The sequence below is a fragment of the Abramis brama genome (genome assembly GCF_963993115.1).
Source record: "Abramis brama genome assembly, chromosome: 15".
NCBI classification, from domain to species: domain Eukaryota; kingdom Metazoa; phylum Chordata; class Actinopteri; order Cypriniformes; family Leuciscidae; genus Abramis; species Abramis brama.
Window position 1 is genome coordinate 37810327 of NC_139977.1, and position 25592 is coordinate 37835918.

General features: G+C 40.7%; 1 protein-coding gene and 2 long non-coding RNA genes across 4 annotated transcripts in view; 1 reads left to right on the top strand and 2 right to left on the bottom strand.

Annotated features, from left to right (window-relative positions):
* The window catches only part of LOC311096818 (uncharacterized protein), a 174649-nt gene that overhangs the window by 32123 nt on the left and 116934 nt on the right, over positions 1-25592 (top strand). Inside the window, exons 2-4 of one of the 2 annotated variants that reach the window (XM_084136219.1) lie at positions 17506-17618; positions 18121-18289; positions 18687-18907. In XM_084136219.1, coding sequence (XP_083992345.1) covers positions 17506-17618; positions 18121-18289; positions 18687-18826 — 422 coding nt within the window. In that variant the 3' untranslated portion in view covers positions 18827-18907. Of the gene's footprint in view, positions 1-17505; positions 17619-18120; positions 18290-18686; positions 18908-25592 lie in introns of those variants that run through there. The other variant, XM_084136218.1, reaches the window with a different exon arrangement.
* The window catches only part of LOC311096834, a 55166-nt gene that overhangs the window by 5246 nt on the left and 24328 nt on the right, over positions 1-25592 (bottom strand). The gene's annotated exons all lie outside the window — the stretch shown is intronic.
* On the bottom strand, positions 10845-14413 carry LOC311097689. The gene is made up of 3 exons (XR_014609303.1): positions 14117-14413; positions 11644-11757; positions 10845-11563 (listed from the first exon to the last, which is right to left on the bottom strand). It is a non-coding gene; the product is annotated as an uncharacterized lncRNA (long non-coding RNA).

Below are 25592 nucleotides of genomic sequence, written 5' to 3' on the forward strand. Positions count from 1 at the left end.
TGTCTCTGAAAGCTCATGTCCTCTCGCTGGTCTGAGATGAGTATATTTTCTCAGTTCTCTCTCCAGCACTGGACACATGATGATCCTCATTGAGCTTCAGATCAGATTCTCTGATTTCTCTTCACTGTCTCTGATCCTGAAACTAAAGGCCTTTGAGTTTCACCTCAAATCTACTTCTGACATCTAGTGGACAAAGATGAAAACTGCAGATCATATTCTGTGTGTTAGGAGGAATAGAAAACACACACTCATACAGATTTATTTACAATGCCTTCATTTCTATTTTAAACAAGTGACATTCTCTCAGTTTAATTCACTGAATGCCATTCATTATCATCTCACAAATAATAATGTGATTTTACATTTTGTGTGAATGACTGAACTTCTAGCAACTTCTGCTTTAATGTATACTATGATGTGTTTGTGAACAGTAGATATTGAGTATTGAGTAAGTGTTGATCTGTTGTTGTTCTGAACAGCTTCAGTTCGTCTGTTAAAGTCACTAATGTTCTGCTGATGGAAATCAGTGTTAATAAATCAGAGATGATTAAATGAGCAGCTGATGGAGTTTATCAGATCTGAGTTTTACATTTAACATTCAGACTCTTGAAACTCTTCAGGAAACAATACGGCTGCGTCTCACATCAGATATTCAGAGGAGATATTGATCTGAAGAAGTACTAAGGTATGTTCTGTGTGAATGAATGTGTGGATTTATTTTCATCTTCTAGAGAAATGACATCTTTCAGGAGCTTTTAAATGAGGAAAACACATTATACTGAGACTCATGATTGTAATGCATGTATGAGTGATCTGAGTTTGTCATATTGTTGAATCAGGAGCTGATGGAGATTTGCCTGATATGAAACATCATCATCAGCTTCTGCTAACAGAAGAATCCAGAAACACAGTCTCTGGGAAGAACATCAATTATTCCCTGTTTCTAACTCTATCAGAAAGAGAAACAGAGAGATCTTCTGTGTGAAACGACAGATGAAGCACATGATGGAGAAAGCGGAGAATAAAAGTGATTCTTTTTGGGGATATTTAATTTTATTCTATCAATCAATAAATTCCACTAGAAACAAACTTTGTTGTATTATTTTATTTTAATACTGTGAAGCTGCTTTGATACAATCTGTATTGTGAAAAGCGCTATACAAATATACTTGATTTGATTTGATTTGATTTGATTCTGTCATAAACTCATCATCATAATCACAGGCTGCTTTATGATATTAAAGCTGGAAGCGTCACAGAATTCACTGGAACTAAAGAGATCTTGATTCTGATCAAACCATTCAAACCTTCAGAATAATATCAAAACAGCAGAAGTCATATTTTATAGTGACGCACATTTGACATCTTTGTGTTTGACTTCAATAATGATTCCCTTCAAATTACAACTTGTTGATTTTCATATTCCCTGATGAACTGAAATCTGTAAGTGTTTTCATTTGTTGCTGTAAAACGTACTCGGTTACCTAATGTAACCTCGGTTCTCTCTAGAAGAGGGAACGAGTATTGCGTAAGTAGCTTACGCTTCGGGAAAGTTCTCTTTCTTCGAGATCTGAAGCCAAAAAAATTATCCTTAATTTTGCATTTATTGTCAACGCACTGCAGCGGCAGGCAGACCAAAGCAAGCTGTATAAGCGTGCTCATTGGCTGCCAGGCGGCAACTGCTTAAGCCTACCAGTGAGCCCGGCGTGACGTCACACCCAATGAGGGCGCTTCGCGCCCTCCACACCCTTCTAACCGTCAAGAAGGGTGTGGCCAGTGTGTATATATTGAGGGCTCACAGGCTGAACTCTGGTTTTCATAGTCTGAAGCGCAAAAGCTTGTGGCGCGTCACGGCAGGTTACGCAATACTCGTTCCCTCTTCTAGAGAGAACCGAGGTTACATTAGGTAACCGAGTACGTTCTCTTACGAGAGGTTCTCTCGTATTGCGTAAGTAGCTTACGCTTCGGGAACCCATTGTCAACGCCGTGCGCGCCGAGCATCTAACACATGAATCCCAGGGAGACCGGGGAAAAACATAACGTTGAAACAGGTGGCCGGTCGGGCCCACACCTGTACTAAGCACTTCACTTCACATAAATGATAGAGCGGAATAGCCGGTCTGTATACATCAGTGGAAATGGTGTGGCCGGCAGCGCGGGCCCACACAGTGCATAAACACGTATAGGGAAAGGGAATAGAGCAGAAACACTGGTCTATTTGTGGAAAAGAATCCTTCCCCTGGTGCCAACCAGAAAATTAACCAGTATGTGGACATAGTCTGCGCATAAGCGACTGGGCAGCATACATGCCACTTATACTGATAACAGTTTAGCCTGCAGGCCGGGAACTTCCAGGTTATAAAACCTCACGAATGTAGATGGGGAGGCCCAGCCCGCCGCCATACAAATATCGTGAATAGAAATTCCGCTGGACCAGGCCCACGAAGAGGCCATGCCTCTAGTGGAGTGGGCTCTGACACCCAAAGGACACTGCAGGTGTTTGGAGGCGTAAGCTGCTGCAATCGCGTCCACTATCCACCTGGGCAGGCTGTTTCGAGGCGGCGAGACCCTTGGTGCGTCCGCCAAAAGAAACAAAGAGCTGCTCGGACCGCCTGAAAGCGGCGGAACACGTGATGTAAACTCTCAGCGCCCTACAGGGCATAGGAGGTTATCACTGTCCCCGTTATCGGATATTGGCAGAGCCGAGAGGGAGATGATTTGTGCCCTAAAGGGGGTACCAATCGCTTTGGGAATATACCCGTGTCTCGGTCTGAGAATGACTTAGAGTCATTCGGTCCGAACTCAAGACATGCAGGGCTAATAGATAGCGCGTGCAGATCCCCCACGCGTTTTACTGAAGACAGAGCTATCAGAAAAACGGTTTTGAGCGAAAGGTACTTAGGATCCACAGATTCAAGCGGTTCAAAAGGAAAAGCCTTCAGGGCCTCCAGGACCAAGGACAGATCCCAGATAGGAACCGAGGGGGGCCGCAGGGGATTCATCCGCCTGGCTCCTCTGAGGAAACGGATAATAAGCTCATTCCTTCCGATTGCCCGGCTGCGCGTCGCCTCAGCGAACGCTGCAATAGCCGCCACATACACTTTGAGCGTGGAAGGGGACCTGCCCTTTTCCAACAGCTCCTGTAGGAAGGAGAGCACTTGCGGAACCCCACATGTGCGTGGATCAAAGCTCTTAGTAGCGCACCATTTAGAGAACACAGACCACTTAGACGCATAGAGCCGTCTCGTGGAGGGAGCTCTAGACTGCGTGATCGTGTTCACGACCCCTTCTGGCAGGTCAACGGGTATCCGTTGATTACCCATGCATGCAGAGACCATCGCTCCGGATGGGGATGCCAGATTGACCCACCGGCTTGAGAGAGGAGATCCTTTCTCACCGGGATCGGCCATGGGGGTGAGTGCGACAGCCTCACCAGCTCTGGGTACCAAATCTGGTTCTCCCAGCGCGGGGCTATAAGGAGCACTGGGTGCTGTGTTTCCCTGATCCTTGTTAAAACCTGTGGTAACAGGGAGATCGGGGGAAAAGCGTACAGCGGGAGGCTGGGCCAGGTCTGGGACAGCGTGTCCTCGCTTTTCGAGAAAAATTTCGGGCAATGAGCGTTGTCTCTCGACGCAAAGAGGTCGACCTCCGCTCTGCCGAATAGGCGCCAGAGAAACTGGACTGTCTGGGGTTGTAGGGACCATTCTCCCGGGGGAATGATGTCTCTGGACAGTCTGTCTGGACCGACATTCAGGTGGCCTGGCACGTGCGCGGCTCTCAGCGAGCGCAACGAGCGGTGAGCCCACACGAGAAGGCGTTCTGTCAGCTTGCACAGGTTCCTGGAACTGACACCGCCCTGTCGGATCACATAGGATACCACGGACATGTTGTCCGAGCAGACTAGCACATGGTGATCCTGTATGAATGGGAGGAAGCGCTTGAGCGCGTTCTCGACCGCTATCATCTCCAAACAGTTTATGTGGAGGCATTTCTCCTGGTCTGACCACAGGCCAAAGACCGGTTTGCCCTCGAAAGAGCGCCCCAACCTGAGGTGGAAGCGTCCGTCGAGATAACTTTGCGGTGTGAGATGGCTCCCATTGTCACTCCCCGCTGGTACCAGTCGGCTGCTAACCAGGGCTTCAGTGCTGAAAACGCAGCTCTGAGTCACTCTGATTCGAATGCCGCCGGAAGCCCAGGCTCTGTGAGGCACTCGGGCATTCAGCCAGCGTTGTAGCGGGCGCATACGTAACAGACCCAGCTGAAGCACTGCTGCAGCTGAAGCCATACAACCCAGCATCCTCTGAAATGTCTTGAGAGGTGCGGTGCTGCCCGGCTGGAAGGACGCGGCCAGGTGTCGAATGCAGCGCGCGTGCTGTGTCGACAGGCGGGCCGTCATTGCCACAGTGTCCAGATCCAAACCCAGAAAAGAGGTTGATTAACTGGGCACTAATGAGCTCTTGGTCCAGTTGACCGTGAGCCCCAGGCTGTCCAGGTGGCTTAGAAGCACTGTTCTGTGGGCGATGAGTTCGGCCTCTGACTGTGCTAGAATTAGCCAATCGTCCAAGTAGTTCAGAATTCGCATTCCCCGACCCCTCAGGGGAGCGAGAGCCGTGTCCATGCACTTCGTAAATGTACGGGGTGCCAACGACAGGCCGAAAGGCAGGACGGTGTACTGATATACCTGACCATCGAAGGCGAATCTCAAGAATGGCCTGTGACGGGGTATTATCTGGATCTGAAAGTACACGTCTTTTAGATCGAGAGATATAAACCAGTCCCTCGGGCGAATTTGCGCGAGAATTTGCCCGTTTGTGAGCATTTTGAACGGTCTTCTCATAAGAGCCTTGTTCAAACATCTTAGATCCAAAATTGGTCTGAGAGCTCCGTCCTTCTTGGGAACGAGGAAATAACGGCTGTAAAAGCCCGACTCGCTCATAGAAGGGGAAACCGGTTCTATAGCCCCTTTGCACAGAAGTGTAGCTATTTCTGCTCGAAGTAGATGTGCTACTTCTCCATTCACTCTCGTCTCGGTACGCGCCTGAAAGCGCAGGGGGCGGCAAGCGAACTGCAGAGTATAGCCCTTTTTTACTGTGCTTAGCACCCATTCTGATGCGCCTGGAATAGCTTCCCACGCTTTTGAGTGTGAAGCCAGGGGCAGAATGGCCTCCGGGCTCTGATCGCCGCGCGTCGCGGGCTCGAGAGCTCGAAACGGAGGGGTGGGCGCAGCGCGCGCGCTCTTGATGCTTAGATACGACGGATCGCACGCAGCGATAGCTGGCCGTTTTACACACGGTGTCCCGGCGGCTTGGACGGGGAACATATAGTGTGAGGCGCGACGTGCGAGGGCGGCGTCGGGGCGAAATGTTCGTTAGTATGTGTGAGCGCTCGAAGGCGGGCACAGGACTTACATTTAAAACATGACTGGTCGTGAGAGGCCGTGTGACAGAGCGGGCAGTGAGTAGGTGTGGGCACGGTGAGGTGGACACGTGACCTACTTTTAACACTCGAGCGGCTTCTGCCTGCTTTGTGAGAGTGGGCACTGTGAGAAACACGGGATTTATAGTGCTTGTGTGCAGGGGTGAACACGGAAACGTGGGCACATTCACTGCATTTGAAACACATACGGCGTGAGCCGTGCAACCAGACATTATGCTCATTTGAGATTTCTCTGGGTCGCCGTGAGAACAGTGGTTGCGTGCAGGCGAGCGGGTAGATATACCGGCTCGATGACTGCGAAGTAAACATCTGCAGTAGCCGTGGCAATGGGGACTGACAGAGCGTGAAGCTTTGACAGTGGTCCAGCCGCAGCGGGACTTAACCGTCTTTTCTTCCCTCGTGTTTAGACGCTCATAAATACTCGAGCACCATGAGTAGGAGTGGTACGAGAGGCGGGTTCATTTTCTGTATGTAAGAAAAACTGGCCGCGAGCTCGGAGAAGCGAACAGCATAAATTTTTATCTGTCGCGAGAGCCGGGATCGAACTCGGGTCTCTAGCGCGAAAGCCTATGATTCTGCCACTGAACCACAGGGGAGAACACATTACCTTTCAGTTAGCGCGAAGATATAAGAGAGCGACCTCATGTTCGTTTGCAGGCGTGCGTGTATAAAACAGGCTCGTTTACTGCAATAGTAATATTTCCAGCCGCCTGAACTTAAGAGGGGACTGAGAAATGTGCGAGAATTGGCGGTTTGTCCGGCCACAGCGGGACTAAAACACTCTCTCTCCTCTTTTCGCCGGTGAGTGAGGCGCGCGCGCTGAACGTTGCTCGTGACCGTCCGTTCTGTTATCCCTTGTGAACGGCGCAATCTGCGCGGCCCAACAAGGGGGAGAGCGGGTTCGCTTTCTGTATGTAAGAAAAGCTGGCCGCGAGCTCGGAGAAGCGAACAGCATAAATTATTAACTGCCGCGAGAGCCGGGATCGAACACGGGTCTCTGGCACGAAAGTCTAAGATTCCGCCACTGAGCCACAGGGGAGAATACAATAGCAATAACAGAGCGTCATGTCTTGTGACGGCGTTTGCTTGCAGGCGTGCGTGTATTTATAACAGGCTCGTACACTGCGATATGAACAATTCCAGTCGCCTGAACTTAAGAGGGGACTGAGAAATGGAGGTAGGTCCGGCCACAGCGGGACGAAAACACTCTGTTCTCCTTTTCGCCGGTGAGTGACGCGCGAGGACGGAGTAGCTTTCTTGTAACATAAAGAGAGCTCCAAGACCGTCCGCTTCTGCCATCCCTTGTGAGCGGCGCAGTTTGCGCGGCTCGAACAGAGGGAGAGGAAGCTCGCTCCGAGACCATCCGCTTCTGCCATCCCTTGTGAGCGGCGCAGTAGCGCGGCTCGAACAGAGGGAGAGTGTCTATCTCAATCGCCTCATCCCCTGACGCGGCGGCGGCGCGGGCGAGAGCCGGCGGTTGAGCGGCCGGGAGGGGGGGCGGAGAGGGCGAGAGAGAAGCTCGAGGGAGAGGTTCCGGCGAGCTCCTCAGTCACAACAGTCTCCGGTGGTCTCTGCGAGCGGCGCTTCTTCTTGCGCGGCCCGGCAGGGACAGGCGGAGCGACAGCTTGGTCGAAAACTTCAAGTCGAGCCCGCAGGGTCGACATTGAAAGTTCCTCACACTCGGGGCAGCCGCCCGTAGAGAGTGCTTTTGGCTTCAGATCTCGAAGAAAGAGAACTTTCCCGAAGCGTAAGCTACTTACGCAATACGAGAGAACCTCTCGTAAGAGAACACATTTTCATCTGTAGCTTCTTTAACTCTGCTGTGATTCTGATGATCTCCTGTAGAGGGAGACACGAGACTGCAGGACAGGGTCAAAGGGCAATCTGGAGCCGCTTTATTTCACATGTTTAGGTTTATTTTCACTTTTACGTTTATTTGTATAGAGCTTATACATACTGTGACAAAGTAACGTCAAAGTAACGTCCATACATCAGAAATATACAAATAATACAATCATGCAGTTACAGTAGTTCACATCATGTACTCATTTAGGCAGAAATAATGAACACATTAAAGATGATTACAGTATATTATCTTACAGTATTGTTCAGATTACAGTATATAGATGATAATGTGTTGACTCAGAGTTATGATCATCTGAAGTCTTCATAACTCTAACTGTGTGATCTCTAGTTACTAAGACTGAACACACACACACACACACACACTTCTGTCAGAGATCTAGTGTTCTTGAATTATTCAGCCTCAAGGTGGCGCTGTAGAGCTGGAGAGACTCAAACACGCTCTGCATCTTCTTTTAACGGCCCTAGAGAAGTGAACAACAGGTGTGTGTGTGTGTGTATATACAGAGCTCTATGTTTTCTGGTGGATGAATATTTCGGTGGGGCTTCAGTCTCTTACAGACGAGTTGTTCTCCAGTGAACTGAACACATGTGAAGTGTGTTTGTTGTGTAACGCGTTGTGTCTGGAGGAAATATGGAAAGCTCAGTGAGTTATTAGAGGCCAGACAGACTCTCAGAGGCGATTGGCTTTTCACAACACACACTTTATTCTCCAGTGGATCTCGAGGAACTGTCTGTCACACGCTCTACCGTTCACAGCGTTACTGAATCAACAAAATAACTTAAAAATGAGCATCAAAAAGAAAACAGAAATAACACACATACACAACCACAGCACACTCGAGGCGCGCAGACTGTTGAACAGGGAGCACTGTAGAAACACTGTAGAAAGTGATGAATCTCTGTGAATGTGGAACTTTATAACAGGATTGTGAAGAAAATAATAGTAAATCTACACAGCAAAATCCCCAGTGTTAAATGAACTCTACTCAGTGTTTATAAGAGTCCACACTCAGTGTTTATAAGAGTCCACACTCAGAGTGTTATAAGTAACACTGAAGCAGTGTTAAAGTTAATGAGATAATTAAGTGAATAATTGAGTGATGACTGAGCATTATTGAAGACACCTGATGTTAACAAGCAGAATCACTGAAGGAGAAAATAGTCATTTTAAGTCACCATTATGGTGATCAGTGTTTGTTTTAGTTTGGCTGTTGACCCTTAAATCATTAACTTTAGATTTTGTTTGGCTGCTGTACCTGAGTTATAACAGCCAGATGAACAAATAGAAAAGGTGATCTGATGGTGTTGGTTGTGTTTAACATAACCAGAGCAGTGTTCATTTAACACTGGGGTTTTTGCTGTGTAGCAACACTGTAAGAGTAATAATGATCAAACACTCACAGTTTGGCTTTATTTCTATACTCTCACATCTATCAAGTCTCTCTCCTCTTTCCTCTGGTGATTCACTGGTTTGTGTCTCATTTCTGTCCTCCATTTTTCTCTCAGTCTTCTTGTTTTCTGCTGATCTGTGATTTCTGCTGATTTTCTTTCTCCTCTTCATTTGAATCTGTTCAATCACACAGACAGAGTTTCATTAAAGCGATATAACATCATATCACGAGACATCAGATCAACTCCTGATCAACATCTGCATGAGCTCAGTGTTATTACAGCATCTCAGATTAAAGGTATTGTAGGTAGGATTTTTATAAAAAACTTCTTTTCCAAATTTGTTTAAACTTTATTTATATATCAAAACATAATTAAAATGTAAGTACTCTGAAAAAGAAAGTATAAAAATCGAGTGTCTGTAGATGATGTCATCATGTCAGAATCACATGTAATAAAAAAAATCTAACTTTATCATTATGAAGATAAACAAATAAGATGTATTTTAGTACTCACTATCAAGCTAGCATATTGATATTGGTAAAGTTTAAAATATATATTTTTTGATTCGCTAACGAGCTAGTTATCTATAAGGCAAAGCTAAAAACAGGTTGCATGATACACGTTTTTCCATTACCATCATTTACACTGTGATGAAGGTGAATTTTGTGTAAGATTCATAACATATATGGTGTTCTGCATGTAAGAGTTTCCATGATGAAAGCATTGTTGACTCTGATGAGGACTACACTCCAGAGACAAGTACCGCATCGTCAGCTCGAGGACAGGTCCGGGGGGTCGAGGGCGAAGCAGAGGAGGTCGTGCAAGAGGCCGTGCAACTAGGGTCCGAGGATATTGACACGCGTTTTATTCAAAGACTTTTTGTTCATTACCTTTTCTAGTACTGTCTTCCTTTTTTGCCTTGTTTGCCTTCGCTAACTGCATATGCCGGTAATGTGAATTTTTGATTGCTCTTTCTCTGCCATTGTTTTGCTATTCCTAGGTTCCGTGCCTCTTGAATTCCTCAAATCAAACGGGTGCGCGCGCATATGGGCAGATCCTGTGTGGCAAAAGGGTGGTTGCCATGGTTGCGAGAGAGTGACAGTCGCCTAAGCCAATCCTTTGTTTTGTCCCGAATGGAAATAATGAGCTGTGTTTAATGCAGATTAAACGGTCTAGAGTCACTCGATTTTTATACTCTTTTTATCAGAGTACTTACATTTTAATTATGCATTGATATATATAAAAAGTTTAAACAAATTTGGAAAAAAGTTTTTTATAACAATCCTACCTACACTACCTTTAAGGATTAAAGTAAGTCTATGAACTTTGAACACCAACTTTATTTTAACTTATCACACAGAATATTTCTCAGGCTTCATTGTCCCCAAACAACCTCTTCTGTTCTTAAATGTCAGGTTGTCATCTAGAGTTCAGCGACACACACTCATTGACATCAGGCTGAGAAACACACTGAACCACAGTGGACTTTACAAACTCTCTGCAACCGCAGCAGAACATGAACATCAGGAACACCTGAAGGCGACGGGCCTCCTCTCCTTCTAAACATATTAAAGTCATGCAGAAATATCAGAAATAAATATCACCAGTGAGTCTCAGTGAGTTTTGCTGGATGGTCAAGCGAAAAATATATTTTTGTCTCAAAACAGGTTTTCTCACACATTCTTCAGAGACTTTGTTTTCTAACCCATAAATGTCTTAGAAAGGTTTGCCAGTCCTGAATGCATTACATTACACATTATTATTATTTTAATGCTTGGCCTCTGATTAGTCTCTCAGTCTTTTCTGCAGCGCATGAACAATAGTCTGATCAGAAACCTCTCAGATTTCATCAACAATATCTTCATTTCTGATCTGAAGAAGAACTAATATCTTACAGGTTTGGAACGACATGATGGAGAGTAATTACTGACAGAAACTTCATTAATGGGTGAACACACACTTTAAATAATCTGCTGTGTTAGATTAGACTGTAAGTTATACTCAGATCTGTTATTTTACTGTAAAAGATGATCTTGTGTGTGTCAGGAGAATAAAGGTCATGAGTGTAACCGGCACTGAATGAGCCGTGGAGAAAATGAGTTCAGAAAGTGTTCAGGACAAACACACAACTGATCATTTTATGCTTTTTATTTATAATAGTGTGTTTGTATCTGGACTTTTATTGCCATGATTAATTCAGTTTTTAGTTTACTGTTACAGTAAATGTGTCAAAGAAATGAAGAACTTGATTTAGACAAAGAATCTTAAACGGGGAAAACACAATGACACATAATGCAGATAATGACAGAAAACAGCAGGAGTAAATTATGCAAACGTGTGTGTGTGTGTGTGTGTGTGTGCGTGTCAGAGAAACTCACATGAGGAGGATCATATTTAACATGGAAAACACAATGACACATAATGCAGATAATGACAGAAAACAGCAGGAGTAAATGATGCAAACGTGTGTGTGTGTGTGTGTGTGTGTGTGTGTGTGTGTGTGTATCAGAGAACCTCACATGAGGAGGATCATATTTAACATGGAAAACACAATACTGTCACACCAGATGAACATGCAGTATTTCACTGATAACTGACATACAGAGAATTTTAGATTCAGAAAGAAAGAACTACACAACTATATGAAAATATAATAGCATTTACACACTATTTACACTTATTACAAAGCCTAATAAACGGACATAGTTGATTTCTCCCGCTGGTTTGTTCTCGAGGAAGATTGAAGGTCTGGAAACATTATTTCATCATGTTCTGTTATGAATGAAGATGCTGTCCGGATCTCCAGAGTCCAGAAGAAACTTTATAAAGAGACACATGCCGTGTTCATCTTCATCTTCATCAATATACACTGAAATATGAATAAAACATTGATCATCTGATCATCAGAGCTGCAGTGATCTCAGAAATGATGGCCAAACATGATCTTACATTAGTTTCAGGCGTCCTCACATCATTTATTCAGATATCATGATCTCAGCTCATGTTTGATCTTCTCTGATGATTCAGATCCACTCTTTACAGGTGTGTGTGCATCCACAGAAACTGTCAATGAAGAAACATACACTGATTATCATCACAAATAATTAATACAGATCAAGTAAACAACCACACATTATGGGGAATTTCCAGAAGAACTTTCCTGATAAATGTTGCCTGTTCTGATTTTTCCAAGTGGTTTTAGTTGGTGTGTATCAATGATGATATAACAACACCTGTATATACTGTAAATGCATTGTGTAGATTGGAATAAAATAAAGAAATCCCTGTATGCCATACTGTGTTCTTGCTGATTCTGAATCCTAATCATTCAAGTAAACAGAATATTGACTTGATTCTGTCTTGAGTCGTGAGTCCTGCAGTGAATGCAACATATTACCAGATAACGGAGTCATTCCTGTCTCTAACAGTAAATCAATAATCATGTCTCTCTAACTTCTTTTAACCCGTAAGTGAAGAACGTAAAATACCTTCTCCTTGAGTATAGCAGGGCTTTAACACACACATCATGCTTTGATTCAGTCATTTTATCATTCAGAAAACCAACATAGGAGCCATATTATTATTATTACATATTAAGGGTCTGGAATAAAGAATTAATTATGACCGAATCGATATGCGATTAATAAATGGATCATTTGAATGTGTTTTATTGGGTATTTGATTCTGTCCTTGTGTGGAAACCACCACCTTGTGACGTCACGCGTGGTGTCTTTGCTGTCCATAGAAATTCAGCACAACACCAGCAGTTTTATCAGCGTGAAACAGTATTTATCCACATTATTCCTACGTACCACAACGCTTTGCGCGAATTATGGGTGTAACTTCCGTTAAGTGAAAGACTCGCTCTATGGACTCAATAATATATATCTTTTTAAACACCATTATTCTACTCACCCTTCAACCATTGAACATTAAAAGCACATTTAAAAGTGTAAAAGCAATAACAAGCTACTTTCAACAGACCATGAATAACCCCAAAAGCATGAATCTTTCCACATCAAAATTGGACGGTTAAATATCTCTGTGGTAATCTGTAGCCTAGGCTATGTAACATCAGTGCCTTAATAAAATAAATATATATATATTTACTTCAGCATTGCGTGATACTTTTTCAAAGTGATTTCAGTCATTTTGACAGATAATATAATGTATTTACCTGTGAAAACAAACCTGGAAAGAGACGTGAGGATTTGAGAGAAAAAAAAAGAGAGATTCTTCGTGCATTCCAGTGAATTATTAATGGCATATGAATTAAATATAAATTATTTAAACATATAGCAACAATTTCTTTAAAATAAACACTTTCTTTTGGGGAAAACAAAGGAATTAATTGACATGCTTTTAAACATGCTTTTTAAATGGCACATAAGTTTCGGTAACAGGACTGAGAAAACGTGTCTATCTTCTGCTTAGAAACCTTGTAAAAAATTAAATAAAGTTGCCTGAGTTTTATCATTTACCGATACTCATTTTGAATTGTTAAATATGTGTAGTATTAGATTCAGTGTTGAAAATAAATAAATAATAAAGTTTAATTTTGAAGAATTGCAACAAGCAAATGTCACCCATTCGGTGGAGAGGCCCATACAGTGGTGGTCAGAATAAATGACCTCTGGTAAATATGATCAAAAATGGCTGTAAAAAATAAATCTGCATTGTTTATCCTTTGGTGCCATTAATTCTGACCACAACTGTATATCGTAAATTAAATCGGGAGAACAGAGCACAGATGTGCAGTATATGTTGTCCTTTATCATAATATTACAGCTGAAAGCAAAAGGAAAAAAGAAAATAATCCTGAGGAAAAGAATAAAGTGACTGAAAAAGAGCTCTTAGATATTCTTGTTATAACATATCATGTTAAAATACCAAGTGTTACGTTATTCTCATGTTATACTTAAATAAAACATGAAGGAAAATTGACAGCTCAATCAGTCAAATGACGGAAAACTTATGATTTGAAATGATTAGTTTCAGTCTTTTTAAATGGAAGTTCCCGAACCATAAGTGCCTCAGATAATTCAACACGCAGATCGTGAATAAGGTGGATAGGCGCTATGTATTTTTAATAACAGGCTGTTTACAAATTATATATACACAACAGATATGATTATTTATTTGCAGTTTTGTTTTATTTTCAGACCATTATATTCTGGCAGTTTCTCTGGCCCTTCTGTGTCCTCGCCACTGGTTTGTCATGAAATCATTACAAGTCAGTTTAATTAAAGTCAAGGAATTATCATATATTAGGAGACCACATATAAAATCATTCATCACAAGCTTTAATAGTGCATTCGAATTAACACAAATATGGACACATTCAATGGCATATATATTTCAGAAACACAGATGATTCCCTCAAACATTTACTGATTGAATTATGAGTGATTGTTTTACTCACAGGTCTGTCTAAAATCATTAAAGCTGCTCCATCTGACAATCTTCACAAGCTTCATGTTTTCAGTGGTTTGTGTCTTCATCTCTCTCCCTCTCTCTCTCTCTCTCTCGCTCTCTCTCCCTCTCTCTCTTCGTGTGTTTACTCCTAGTTTCCATCTACTGTAATTTAAACAAATAAAAAGAAAAACGATCAACATTAATCTGTTCTCTCGTGAAGAAATAGGCTAAAGGAAGTCAACAGCGGATTGTTGTGTTGTGTGTAGCAACATCAGAACACACCAGAGCTGATTCAGTGTTCAGTCACCGCCCACTCACTGTGTGTGTTCTGTATCATAACCACCCACTATGCTTCACAAAGTCTCATAACCACCCACTATCTACACACTATCTAGGCCCTATTTTAACGATCTGAAACGCAAGTGTCAAAGCGCAAAGCACAAGCAACTGTGTGGGCGGGTGTCGGCGCTGTTGCTCTTATACCGGCGGGGTAAATGACTCTTGCGCTGACGCAAATCTAAAATGTGTTGGTCTGAAGTAGCTTCATTATTCATAGGTGTGGTTTGGGCGTATCGTGAAATAAACCAATCAGAGCGGCATTTATTTATTTGGATTAAATATTTAAATATTACATTTTAATCATTCTGTGTCATTTTTCAATGTCAACCTTTTCACCATTTACATGTTTATGCCCAAAATGCTATACTATTCAAAGTAGTGGACTGTAATTCTCCTCTACCCTGTGTACATTATTGATTAAATAGCCTAGCTTATTTACAGTTTTTTTCAATTGTTTACACGCAATTTTGAAAACCGGGTTCTTTTTTTCAAAACAGAATCACAATTATCCAAACACCACACTCAATCTGCATAATTCCTAGATTGTTTGCAAAATGACACACTTCAGTCAAAACATACACACTTCAGTCAAAACATATACACATATTTGTGAAAATGCTATTAGTTTTCATTTAACCAACACAGTCCTCAATGATCAGACACTATTGCAGCCAGTTACACACAGCTGTGATAAATATAAAACACATTTGTAAAAAAACTAATTTTAGGAAATAGCATGTGCTAGATTTTTGGCCAGACATTGTTATGTAAGGGATAATTTAGATGACAAAAAAAAATAAAAATAGTGACATACCCACAACATTCTTCATGATTAGTTTGAGATATAGGGAGAATGTACACAAATAGGCCTACTATAAACTTACAAAGCACTGCACAACACTGATGCTGCAGACTGAATATTTCAAGTATTTATTTCAATACTTACACAGTATTTCTTACCATAATCAGTTACAGTAATCAACCAACAATGAAATCAATGAAACAAATAAAATCTGTAGACAAATAAAAATTACTGCATGAAGTACATACACTTTGACTCTGAAGAAAAACTACTGTAAAAGCAACAAGAATACTGTAACTATTCATCATCTCTCCGTCTGGCTGGATCAGGCCATAAGATTTCATCCACATCACAGGCTATGTCTTCAATGGCATAAGTCCTTCCCTACCTCTTTCTCTACCTAGGCCTCTTCCTCTATCTCCTTCTCCTCTTCCTCTACCTGGGCCTCTTCCTCTATCTCCTTCTCCTCTTCCTCTACCTCCTTCTCCTCTTCCTCTACCTAGGCCTCTTCCTCTATCTCCTTCTTCTCCGCTTCCTCTACCTCCTTCTTCTCCTCTTCCTCTACCTCCTTCTCCTCTTCCTCTACCTAGGCCTCTTCCTCTATCTCCTCCTTCTCCTCTTCCTCTACCTAGGCCTCTTCCTCTACCTCCTCCTTCTCCTCTTCCTCTACCTAGGCCTCTTCCTCTATCTCCTCCTTCTCCTCTTCCTCTACCTAGGCCTCTTCCTCTATCTCCTCCTTCTCCTCTTCCTCTACCTCCTTCATCTCCTCTTTGAGCTCCCCCTCTCATTCTCACTCTTCTTCTTCTTCTTCTTCTAGCTCCTTCCATTTTTGTTGAAGACAGGTGAACTCACCTGCTGCCTTTAATAGCACACCTGAGTGCTGCGTTTTCAAATTAGCACATGTGTGCTTCCACACCTGGTGGATGTGATTATCCAATTCGTTCATTAGTGTGGTCATTGGCAATCCGGGGCTTTGTAATGACAAGGAAGTAACCTCACAATCCTTATCTGTGTCTAAGGTGTGAAAATGTGTGTAGAGTTTTACAAATCACTGTGTGTAATGTTTTGCAAAAAGGGTGAAGCAGACATTGTGTGTAATGTTGTGCAAATCTGTGGAGGTGTTTTGCTCCTTGGAGTAGAATTTTGCAAATTGTGTGGACATTTTTATTTTAGTGTGTAAACAATCGTAAAAAACTGTAATTAACTGATAAAACTGATTCATATAACTCATAGGCTTATTACACTTTCCTTTTAATTTACACTTATTTTATTTTTAAAAACCATTGTATTTCCAATTTAAAACTATATTACAATAATCAGAATCAAATGGAAATCAGCAATCAAAAAATTGGATAATAATGTGTGTGTGTGTGTGTGTGTGTGTGTATGTGCGTGTGTATATATATATGAGTGTGTGTGTGTGTGTGTATGTGCGTGTGTATATATATATATATGAATGTTTGTGTGTGTGTGTGTATGTGCGTGTGTATATATATGAGTGTTTGTGTGTGTGTGTGTGTGTGTGTGTATGTGCGTGTGTATATATATGAGTGTGTGTGTGTGTGTGTGTGTGTGTGTGTGCGTGTGTATATATATGAGTGTTTGTGTGTGTGTGTGTGTGTGACCCTGTTTCAGAAGAATCTTTCTTTCATGTTCTTTGTTTCGTCACAGTTTTCAGACAAAATATGATGATATTGTGTTTTGGGACATTGCTGTTCTCACACAGAAAAAGATGAAAATGTACAAATATAGATGTTATAGCACAGACACATATAAATGCTTCAGTGTTTATTCTGTAGCAGCTCAATGGAGAAGAAGCTCTCTGTGGACGATGTTCTTCATCAGATCATTGATCCAGACACTAGTGAGGAGGAGGAGATGCAGTGAAGGAGCATTAGAGGACGAGGAGCCAGAGGAGGAGCCAGAGGAGGAGCCAGAGGAGGAGCCAGAGGAGGAGCCAGAGGAGGAGCCAGAAGAGGAGCCAGAAGAGGAGCCAGAGGAGTTTAACCTTCACTGTATAAAAGCTGAACTGATCTCTCAGCGCTGCGCTGGATGTGTCCTCTCTTCTGCTCATCACAAGGTGACTAAAACACTTTTTCTTTAAATGTTCTCTAAAGAGATTTCTATTAATTGTTTAAATCCAGACATTAATGTCTCTATTATAGTGAAACTTAAATGTAAACCTGTATTGCTCAACAATCATTAACTGATGTCAAACTTCACTCTGAACTGAACTACTGTATTCTCTTGAACAGAAATTACCAAAGTCAGAATATATGAGAAATTACAGCATGGAGAACATGTGTTGAGCTTCACAAACTACAGGATAATTACACATGTGACGAGAGAGGAGAATGGGGGACAAAAAGTTACAATCTAACAAACCAAAACAGAAAAACATGCAGAGTCTAGTCAGACACAACAGCATTAATAGCAGAAAACCAAACTGAGTATTTATGATGTTTAATATCAAACACTTTTATTTATGAACAGTGTTTCATCTTCTAGTGTCTGAATGTGTAAAATCAGTTCTAAACTTTTCATTCACTCTATTGGAAGATCATTATTTACACTATATAAATAATTTACATCATTCACTCCATAAACTATAACTCATATCATCATGGAGCCCAAGACTGGTTTCCCCATTATGATGATAATACACAGATTCCTGACGCAGACGCACACATAAACTCACATTTCTATATTTGTCATTTGTCATCATCATTGATTATTGTGAATATTGTAGAGTTAATCTGAGATGCTGTAATAACACTGAGCTCATGCAGATGTTGATCAGGAGTTGATCTGATGTCTCGTGATATGATGTTATATCGCTTTAATGAAACTCTGTCTGTGTGATTGAACAGATTCAAATGAAGAGGAGAAAGAAAATCAGCAGAAATCACAGATCAGCAGAAAACAAGAAGACTGAGAGAAAAATGGAGGACAGAAATGAGACACAAACCAGTGAATCACCAGAGGAAAGAGGACAGAGACTTGATAGATCGAGCAGTATGGAGAGAATAAAGCCAGACTGTGAGTGTTTGATCATTATTGAACTTTAATTCTTCAACACATTTTATTCCTGTTGTTAGATTTACAAATAACCCACAGTTGGGAAAGTGCTACACCAACCCATAGTTGGGTTACTTGTTGGGGTTATTTTTAATATAATCGTCGGTGTATGAATGAGTGAATGAATGGGTGAATGTGAGGCGATATGTAAAGCGCTTTGGTGGCCGTGGGTCTGTTGGAAGCGCTGTATAAATGCAGTCCATTTAACATTTTAACCCCAAATTATCAAGAGAGTAGATTTACTATTCAAACTGATTCTTCAGACTTTCTGCACTAATAAAGCTATAGACTATTGAAGCTTGTGATTGTTGTGATGGAGAACAATATCCCATAAACTCAATATATTTGTGATTTCTAGTCTCCTGTGATCCAGACGAGCCTGTAAAGTTTGATTCTGATGTCAAAACTGAGGAGAGATTCTCATCAAACCCTTCATCATGTACTCCAGAACACACAACATCATCATCATCGTCATCACTGACATCCATCAGCAGCTGAAGACCTGCACATCTTCATCATCATCTTCTTCTTCATCATCATCTTCATCATCATCATCTTCACCATCATCATCATCATCACCATCATCATCACCATCATCATCATCATCATCATCATCATCACCATCATCATCATCACCACCATCATCATCATCACCATCATCATCACCATCACCATCACCATCATCATCATCATCATCACCATCACCATCATCATCATCATCACTGACATCCATCAGCAGCTGAAGACCTGAACTTCATCATCTTCATCTTCATCTTCATCATCATCTTCATCACCAATGTAGTCTCACTATTGGCCACCGCTGGTCATGTGATAATCATTTATTTATACTATATTTTATTTTATTGTATATTGTAGCCTACATATTTTTAATAATAGCTACAAGCAAGTAATATTCACCTCATATTAAAGGCATTATATTTGATAGTGTTTGGATGTTGTCTTTAATGCATATTGTAAAGAGTTCTGACGCTGGACTGACTCGAGCCAATCACCTGAGCTGGAAATGTCACATGACCGACTCTAGAGCTGCAGGGAAATGACATCATGTCATCACTGATTGGCCGATGAATCAACACATCATCATCTATATACTGTAATCTGAACAATACTGTATAACACTGTAAGATAATATACTGTAATCATCTTTAATGTGTTCATTGTTTCTGCCATAATGAATATGTGCCGTTAACCACTGTAACTGCATGATTATATTATCTGTACATTTCTGATGTATGGACGTTACTTTGTCACAGTATGTATAAGCACTATCCAAATAAACGTAAAAGTGAAAATAAAACTAAACATGTGAAATAAAGCGGCTCCAGATTGCCCTTTGACCCTGTCCTGCAGTCTCGTGTCTCCCTCTACAGGAGATCATCAGAATCACAGCAGAGTTAAAGAAGCTACAGATGAAAATGTGTTTTACAGCAACAAATGAAAACACTTACAGATTTCAGTTCATCAGGGAATATGAACAATATCTCCTCTGAATATCTGATGTGAGACGCAGCCGTATTGTTTCCTGAAGAGTTTCAAGAGTCTGAATGTTAAATGTAAAACTCAGATCTGATAAACTCCATCAGCTGCTCATTTAATCATCTCTGATTTATTAACACTGATTTCCATCAGCAGAACATTAGTGACTTTAACAGACGAACTGAAGCTGTTCAGAACAACAACAGATCAACACTTACTCAATACTCAATATCTACTGTTCACAAACACATCATAGTATACATTAAAGCAGAAGTTGCTAGAAGTTCAGTCATTCACACAAAATGTAAAATCACATTATTATTTGTGAGTTGATAATGAATGACATTCAGTGAATTAAACTGAGAGAATGTCACTTGTTTAAAATAGAAATTAAGGCATTGTAAATAAATCTGTATGAGTGTGTGTTTTCTATTCCTCCTAACACACAGAATATGATCTGCAGTTTTCATCTTTGTCCACTAGATGTCAGAAGTAGATTTGAGGTGAAACTCAAAGGCCTTTAGTTTCAGGATCAGAGACAGTGAAGAGAAATCAGAGAATCTGATCTGAAGCTCAATGAGGATCATCATGTGTCTCATATGAAGCAGAAAGAGACTCTCATCTGATCAGATTATATCACAGTCTCATTTCCCTTTCATGGAACCATGGCTTCTTCTGTAACCTGAGACTTTCCTCTCGGATGTGAACTCACACTGCATCCTCTAGATGGCGCTGTGGGGAACAAATGCCCTCGCCGCCCAGCTGAGGGAATAATGACTGACGAGCACAAACGAGGACTCAACAGACTTAGATGCCAGAGTCATGCTGCGTCTCATTCGCCTACTTATAGGCCCACTATGCCCTGAAAGTATACTCTTTTGTGAAGAAAAAGTAAATTATTTTGAGTGTGTAGCAAAAAAAGACAAGCTTTAGGACAAACTGTCACGTCATACAATAGGCCTTTATCTCATTTCCTGGTTTTGGAACGTTTGAAATCTCCAAGCAGTGTCCTCGCTCTTCCGGTGGTCAGTTAGTTACCAGAGAAACTCTGGCCTCCTCCTCTCGCCGGTGCTATTGCAGTGTGCCGGGCTGCTCAAAACAAAGGTTCCTTAGCTTCCATGACTTCCCAAAGGACGAACACCTCCGAAAGGCTTGGGTAAGATTAATAATGAGGGACGAAGGTCCTTCGTTCCATATAAGTCGGGGTAGTATGTTTGTGTGCAGCTTGCACTTTGACAAGGAGTCTCGAAAAGTGAGCGGAAGAGACTAAAATTTGGTACTACACCAAGCCCATATTCGTGGAACAGCTGGGGGGAGACTCATGTACTTCGCCAGTGAGTTTTCGATCGGATTAATGCGCGTCTTGGAGTAGTTGAAGAGTTTCAGGATAGCGACTCTGCTATAGATGAAGCGGATGAACAGCCTACAGTCGCGGAGGATCAAGAACCCGCCAGAGATCACAACTACACCCGCGACTCCACAGGTGGACTAGATGCCGATGCTGCTGCGAAACCATCAGCCAACTACAATGTTCATTACCAGTGACTGATTTAGATTTGTTTAGTTTACATTGGTATAGAGTTACTTTATTTTAGGTAATGGAATGCTAACAGCAGGTGATGGTCTGCTAATCAATGGCGGCCCCGTTTCCGGCTGATGGATTTCCCCCTTGGTATACGTACACACAACGCCGCCGACTTGAGCTTCCAAAGTTACCGGAAGTCATTCATTTCAATGGGAGCTGGCTTCTCTCAGCGGCAAGGAGCGTCAAATCCATCGGCGTCGTGTTTTGGGCGTTTTAAGCGACAAGAGCTTCAATCAGAAAGTTGAAAGTAGCTCAACTTTATGGTAATGATCTATGAAGCGGTTCAGCGGCAAGCAGCGGAAAAACGCCAGCAACCAATCAGAATATAGACGTCCTTCGCGCTGGCTGATTCCGGAGAAACATAATGAAATATTTATGAACGCTCATTTTAAGCGGGAATGCAATTAATTAGCTCACGGTAGCACCGATTTTCACAGATGCAAACAATAATAATAATAATAATAATAGCTAATTATTCTTTTTTTCCCAACCAAATGTGACCAAAACGGTTATAAAAATGCTGTCATTATAAAAGGTTTCTAGTGTCAGTGTATTGCTTGTTTTTCTGTTTACATTTCATGGTGTGACACTTCTCTTCTCCCATGATCGCACTGGGTCTAGACACGATGATTTTAGTTCCTGATTGTGACATATGGCCGAATTTACATGGCACATTATAAATTAGCATTATAGTCTGCAATAGATACAGTGCCAAAAAGAAGAGAAGAGGATAAAAGGGGATCGAGACAGAGGTAAAGTGATGTAATGAATGTACAGTTTATATAATTGCATAGTAGTAAGATACTATATGTAAAGAAGGACTTGCTATTTATGTTCGGGGTAACGGGGATCAGCAAATCAGCGCTTTTGTTTGGTCTCTCTCTCTCTCTCAGGTAACATTTTTCATATATGTTGGGTACAGTTAATAATATAAGTTATCATCAGCTCATACTGTACATATATTTTGTATCTATTTTAAGTGTAACCATAACCATATTTTGTCATTAAACCTTTTCAATTGCAACTAATGTGCTAACTAGTTTTGATTTGGTATTGACTTTGAAGTGCTACATATTGCAATACAATATTGTCACTCTCTATAGCAATGCTCTCCCACATACAGTATTAAGCTCTTGTAACAGCGCTTAGTTTCGTTTTGAGAGGCAGTGGGTGGAATAGACAAGAAATGTGCAGTTCCCTTTCTTTTCTTTTTTTTCTTTTTTTTATTGCACAAAAGTAAACATCAGTATACAAAGTATACAACTTTATATTACCCTTGCCAGGGGGATAGACATCACATACATTCAAACAAATTGTAAGTTATACAAATATTTCTAGTTTTCATAGCCTTTTTGTTCAATGAACCACTAATTAACTTTATATATGATAACATATCACAATAAAAATGTTTAAAGGCCGGTTTTTGTTTTATATATTTGCATTTGTGGATATAGAATTTAGCTTGCACAATTAATAAATTTATAATAAAAAACATATCTTCTTTACTTTGTTTTCTAAAAAAACAAAACACAATATTTTCCCACTTCAAAGTAAAGTCCTTGTAAAGTTCTTTCATAATAAAGCTGCAGAAGTCCTTCCAGAAGGTTTTGGAGTGTGTGCAGATCCAAAAAAGGTGCTGGGTGGTCTCAGGGTGATTTCCGCAAAAAGAACAGTTCACATCAATGTCCCTTTTGAATTTCGTCATATAGTGGTTAGCAGGGTAGTACTTATGAATAATTTTGAAAGAAATTTCTTTAACTTTGTTTGTAACAAAAAACTTATTGGGAATTGTCCATACTTTTTTCCAATTAATATCATTTAAAAAAGAATTCCAGTATGAAACAACATGTGGAACAGATATCACTTCTTTCTGAAACAAAGACCGTACATATTTATTGTTATTTCTAGAAGAGGTCAGACAAATTTTACCTATATCTGAATCAATTGGATTGTAGAAAGGAACAGAAGAGACATTAAAATCAACACTTCTAAATAGTATTTTGACACCAGAAGGTATAGCATCATATACTATTGCATATTCTTTCGGTGTGGCTGGAAACTTATAAGTGTTTAAGAATTCTGTATAAGACATACGTTGTCCATCACTATTGAACAGTTGAAACACTAAAATAATCTGTTTCTCAATCCAGTTAGAAAAAAATAATGACTTATTCTTATACAAAATATCTCGGTTGTTCCATATAATATATTTATGGGGAGAAAAGTTGTGCTTATATATGAGGGACCATGCTAACAAAACTTGTTTGTGAAATAAAGAGAGCTTTTCCGGTATTTTGTCTACATTGTAATTGCAACCTAATATGAAACTCAAACCACCAAATCTAGAAAATATATAGTTAGGAATAAAATTCCAAATGGAAACAGGATTTTTAAGAAAATGTTTGGCCCAGTTGATTTTAAAAGTATTGTTTAGAGTAGTAAAGTCTAACACATTTAGCCCACCATGTTCATAGTTATTCATTATGACATTTTTCCTGATGTAATGTGTTCTATTCTTCCAAAGAAAGTTAAAAAGCATACAATCGATATCCTTACAAGTTTTGTTGTCTACAGGAACAGAAAGAGCTGCATATGTTAGTCGAGACAAGCCTTCTGCTTTTGAGAGCAAGACTCTCCCTCTTACTGTTAGGTCTCTATGCAACCACTGACTTAATTTGGTTTGTGTTTTTTTAATAAGCGGTGGAAAGTTTAACAGAATTCTTCTCTTTTCATCTTTACAAATGATTAAGCCTAAATAATTCGCTTCCTTTAGGTTGGGAATCTTACAAATATTCTGATCCTCACAATCTTTGACAGGTAATAATTGACATTTGCTTAAATTTAAGGTCAAGCCAGAAGCTGTGGAAAATTCTTCAATAATTTTTAAGGCAATAGGCACCTGACTGGCATTCTTAAGAAAAATTGTCGTATCATCAGCTAGTTGGCTGATGAGTATTTCTTTACCTGCTATGCTAATACCTTTCATGATGCTATTAGAAATATGAGAGGCAAGAATTTGCATGCAAAGTAAGAACAAATAAGGGCTGATCGGGCATCCTTGTCGGATCCCGCGTTTAAGATTAAATCTTGACGTTGTGCCATTTTTCATTCTAACGGAGCTATTAGCATTTGAATACAGGGCCATGACAGCATTACAGAACATATCACCAAAGCCAAATTTTTTAAGAGAGAGAAATATGAATTCATGCTCAATAGAATCAAAGGCTTTGTAGAAGTCTAAGAGGAGGATAAATGAGTCATCCTGTATCAGATCTGAGTAATCCAAAATGTCAAAAACAAGTCTGAGATTATTAGAGATATGTCTATTCTTCATAAAACCAGATTGAGTTTCGTCTATAATATCATCTAATACGTCTTTTATTCTTCTGGCCAACACTAAAGCCATGATTTTATAGTCATTGTTTAAAAGACATATTGGTCTCCAATTGTCAATAAAAAGCGGATCCTTATTAGGCTTTGGGATTAGAGTGATGAGGCCTTGCGTGAGACTTGATGGAAGAGTACTCCTTTCAATACTTTCGACAAATACTTGTAACATGAAAGGTGCTAGTAGATCAGAAAATGACTTATAGAATTCTGATACCAGCCCATCGTTGCCAGGTGATTTATTATTTTTAAGAAGAGCAATAGCTTTAATAACCTCTTCTTCCGTAAGTGGACTGTCACAATAATCCCTATCAGTGTGTTCTATCATTTTTACATTACTTATAGAGTTGATAAATTTAGTCGCTGTATCTGCATTGTACTTAGACTCATATAGCTTTGAATAAAAGGCACAACAGAATTGGGAGATGCTTTGGGCATCATCAGTGACAGTGCTGTTTATATTCAACTGATGAATAGTATTTGTCTTGGATCTGTGCTTTTCTAAGCGGAAGAAATATGCGGAGTTTTGCTCACCTTCCTCTATCCATCTTTTTCTCGACCTAACAAAAGCTCCTTCAGCTTTTCCACGATATAATTCATCGAGTTGACATTGAAGTTCTCTTAGATGTAATTTATCCTCCTCTGATACTCCATCTGGTGGTAGTTGATATATTGAAGAGATTTGAACAATTAGTTTTTCTTCTGCTGCTGCCTTAAGTTTAGCCATTTTAGCTCCATATTGCCTTAAAAATTTGCCTGCTTCAAATTTAAAAAGTTCCCAATTAGCAGAATACA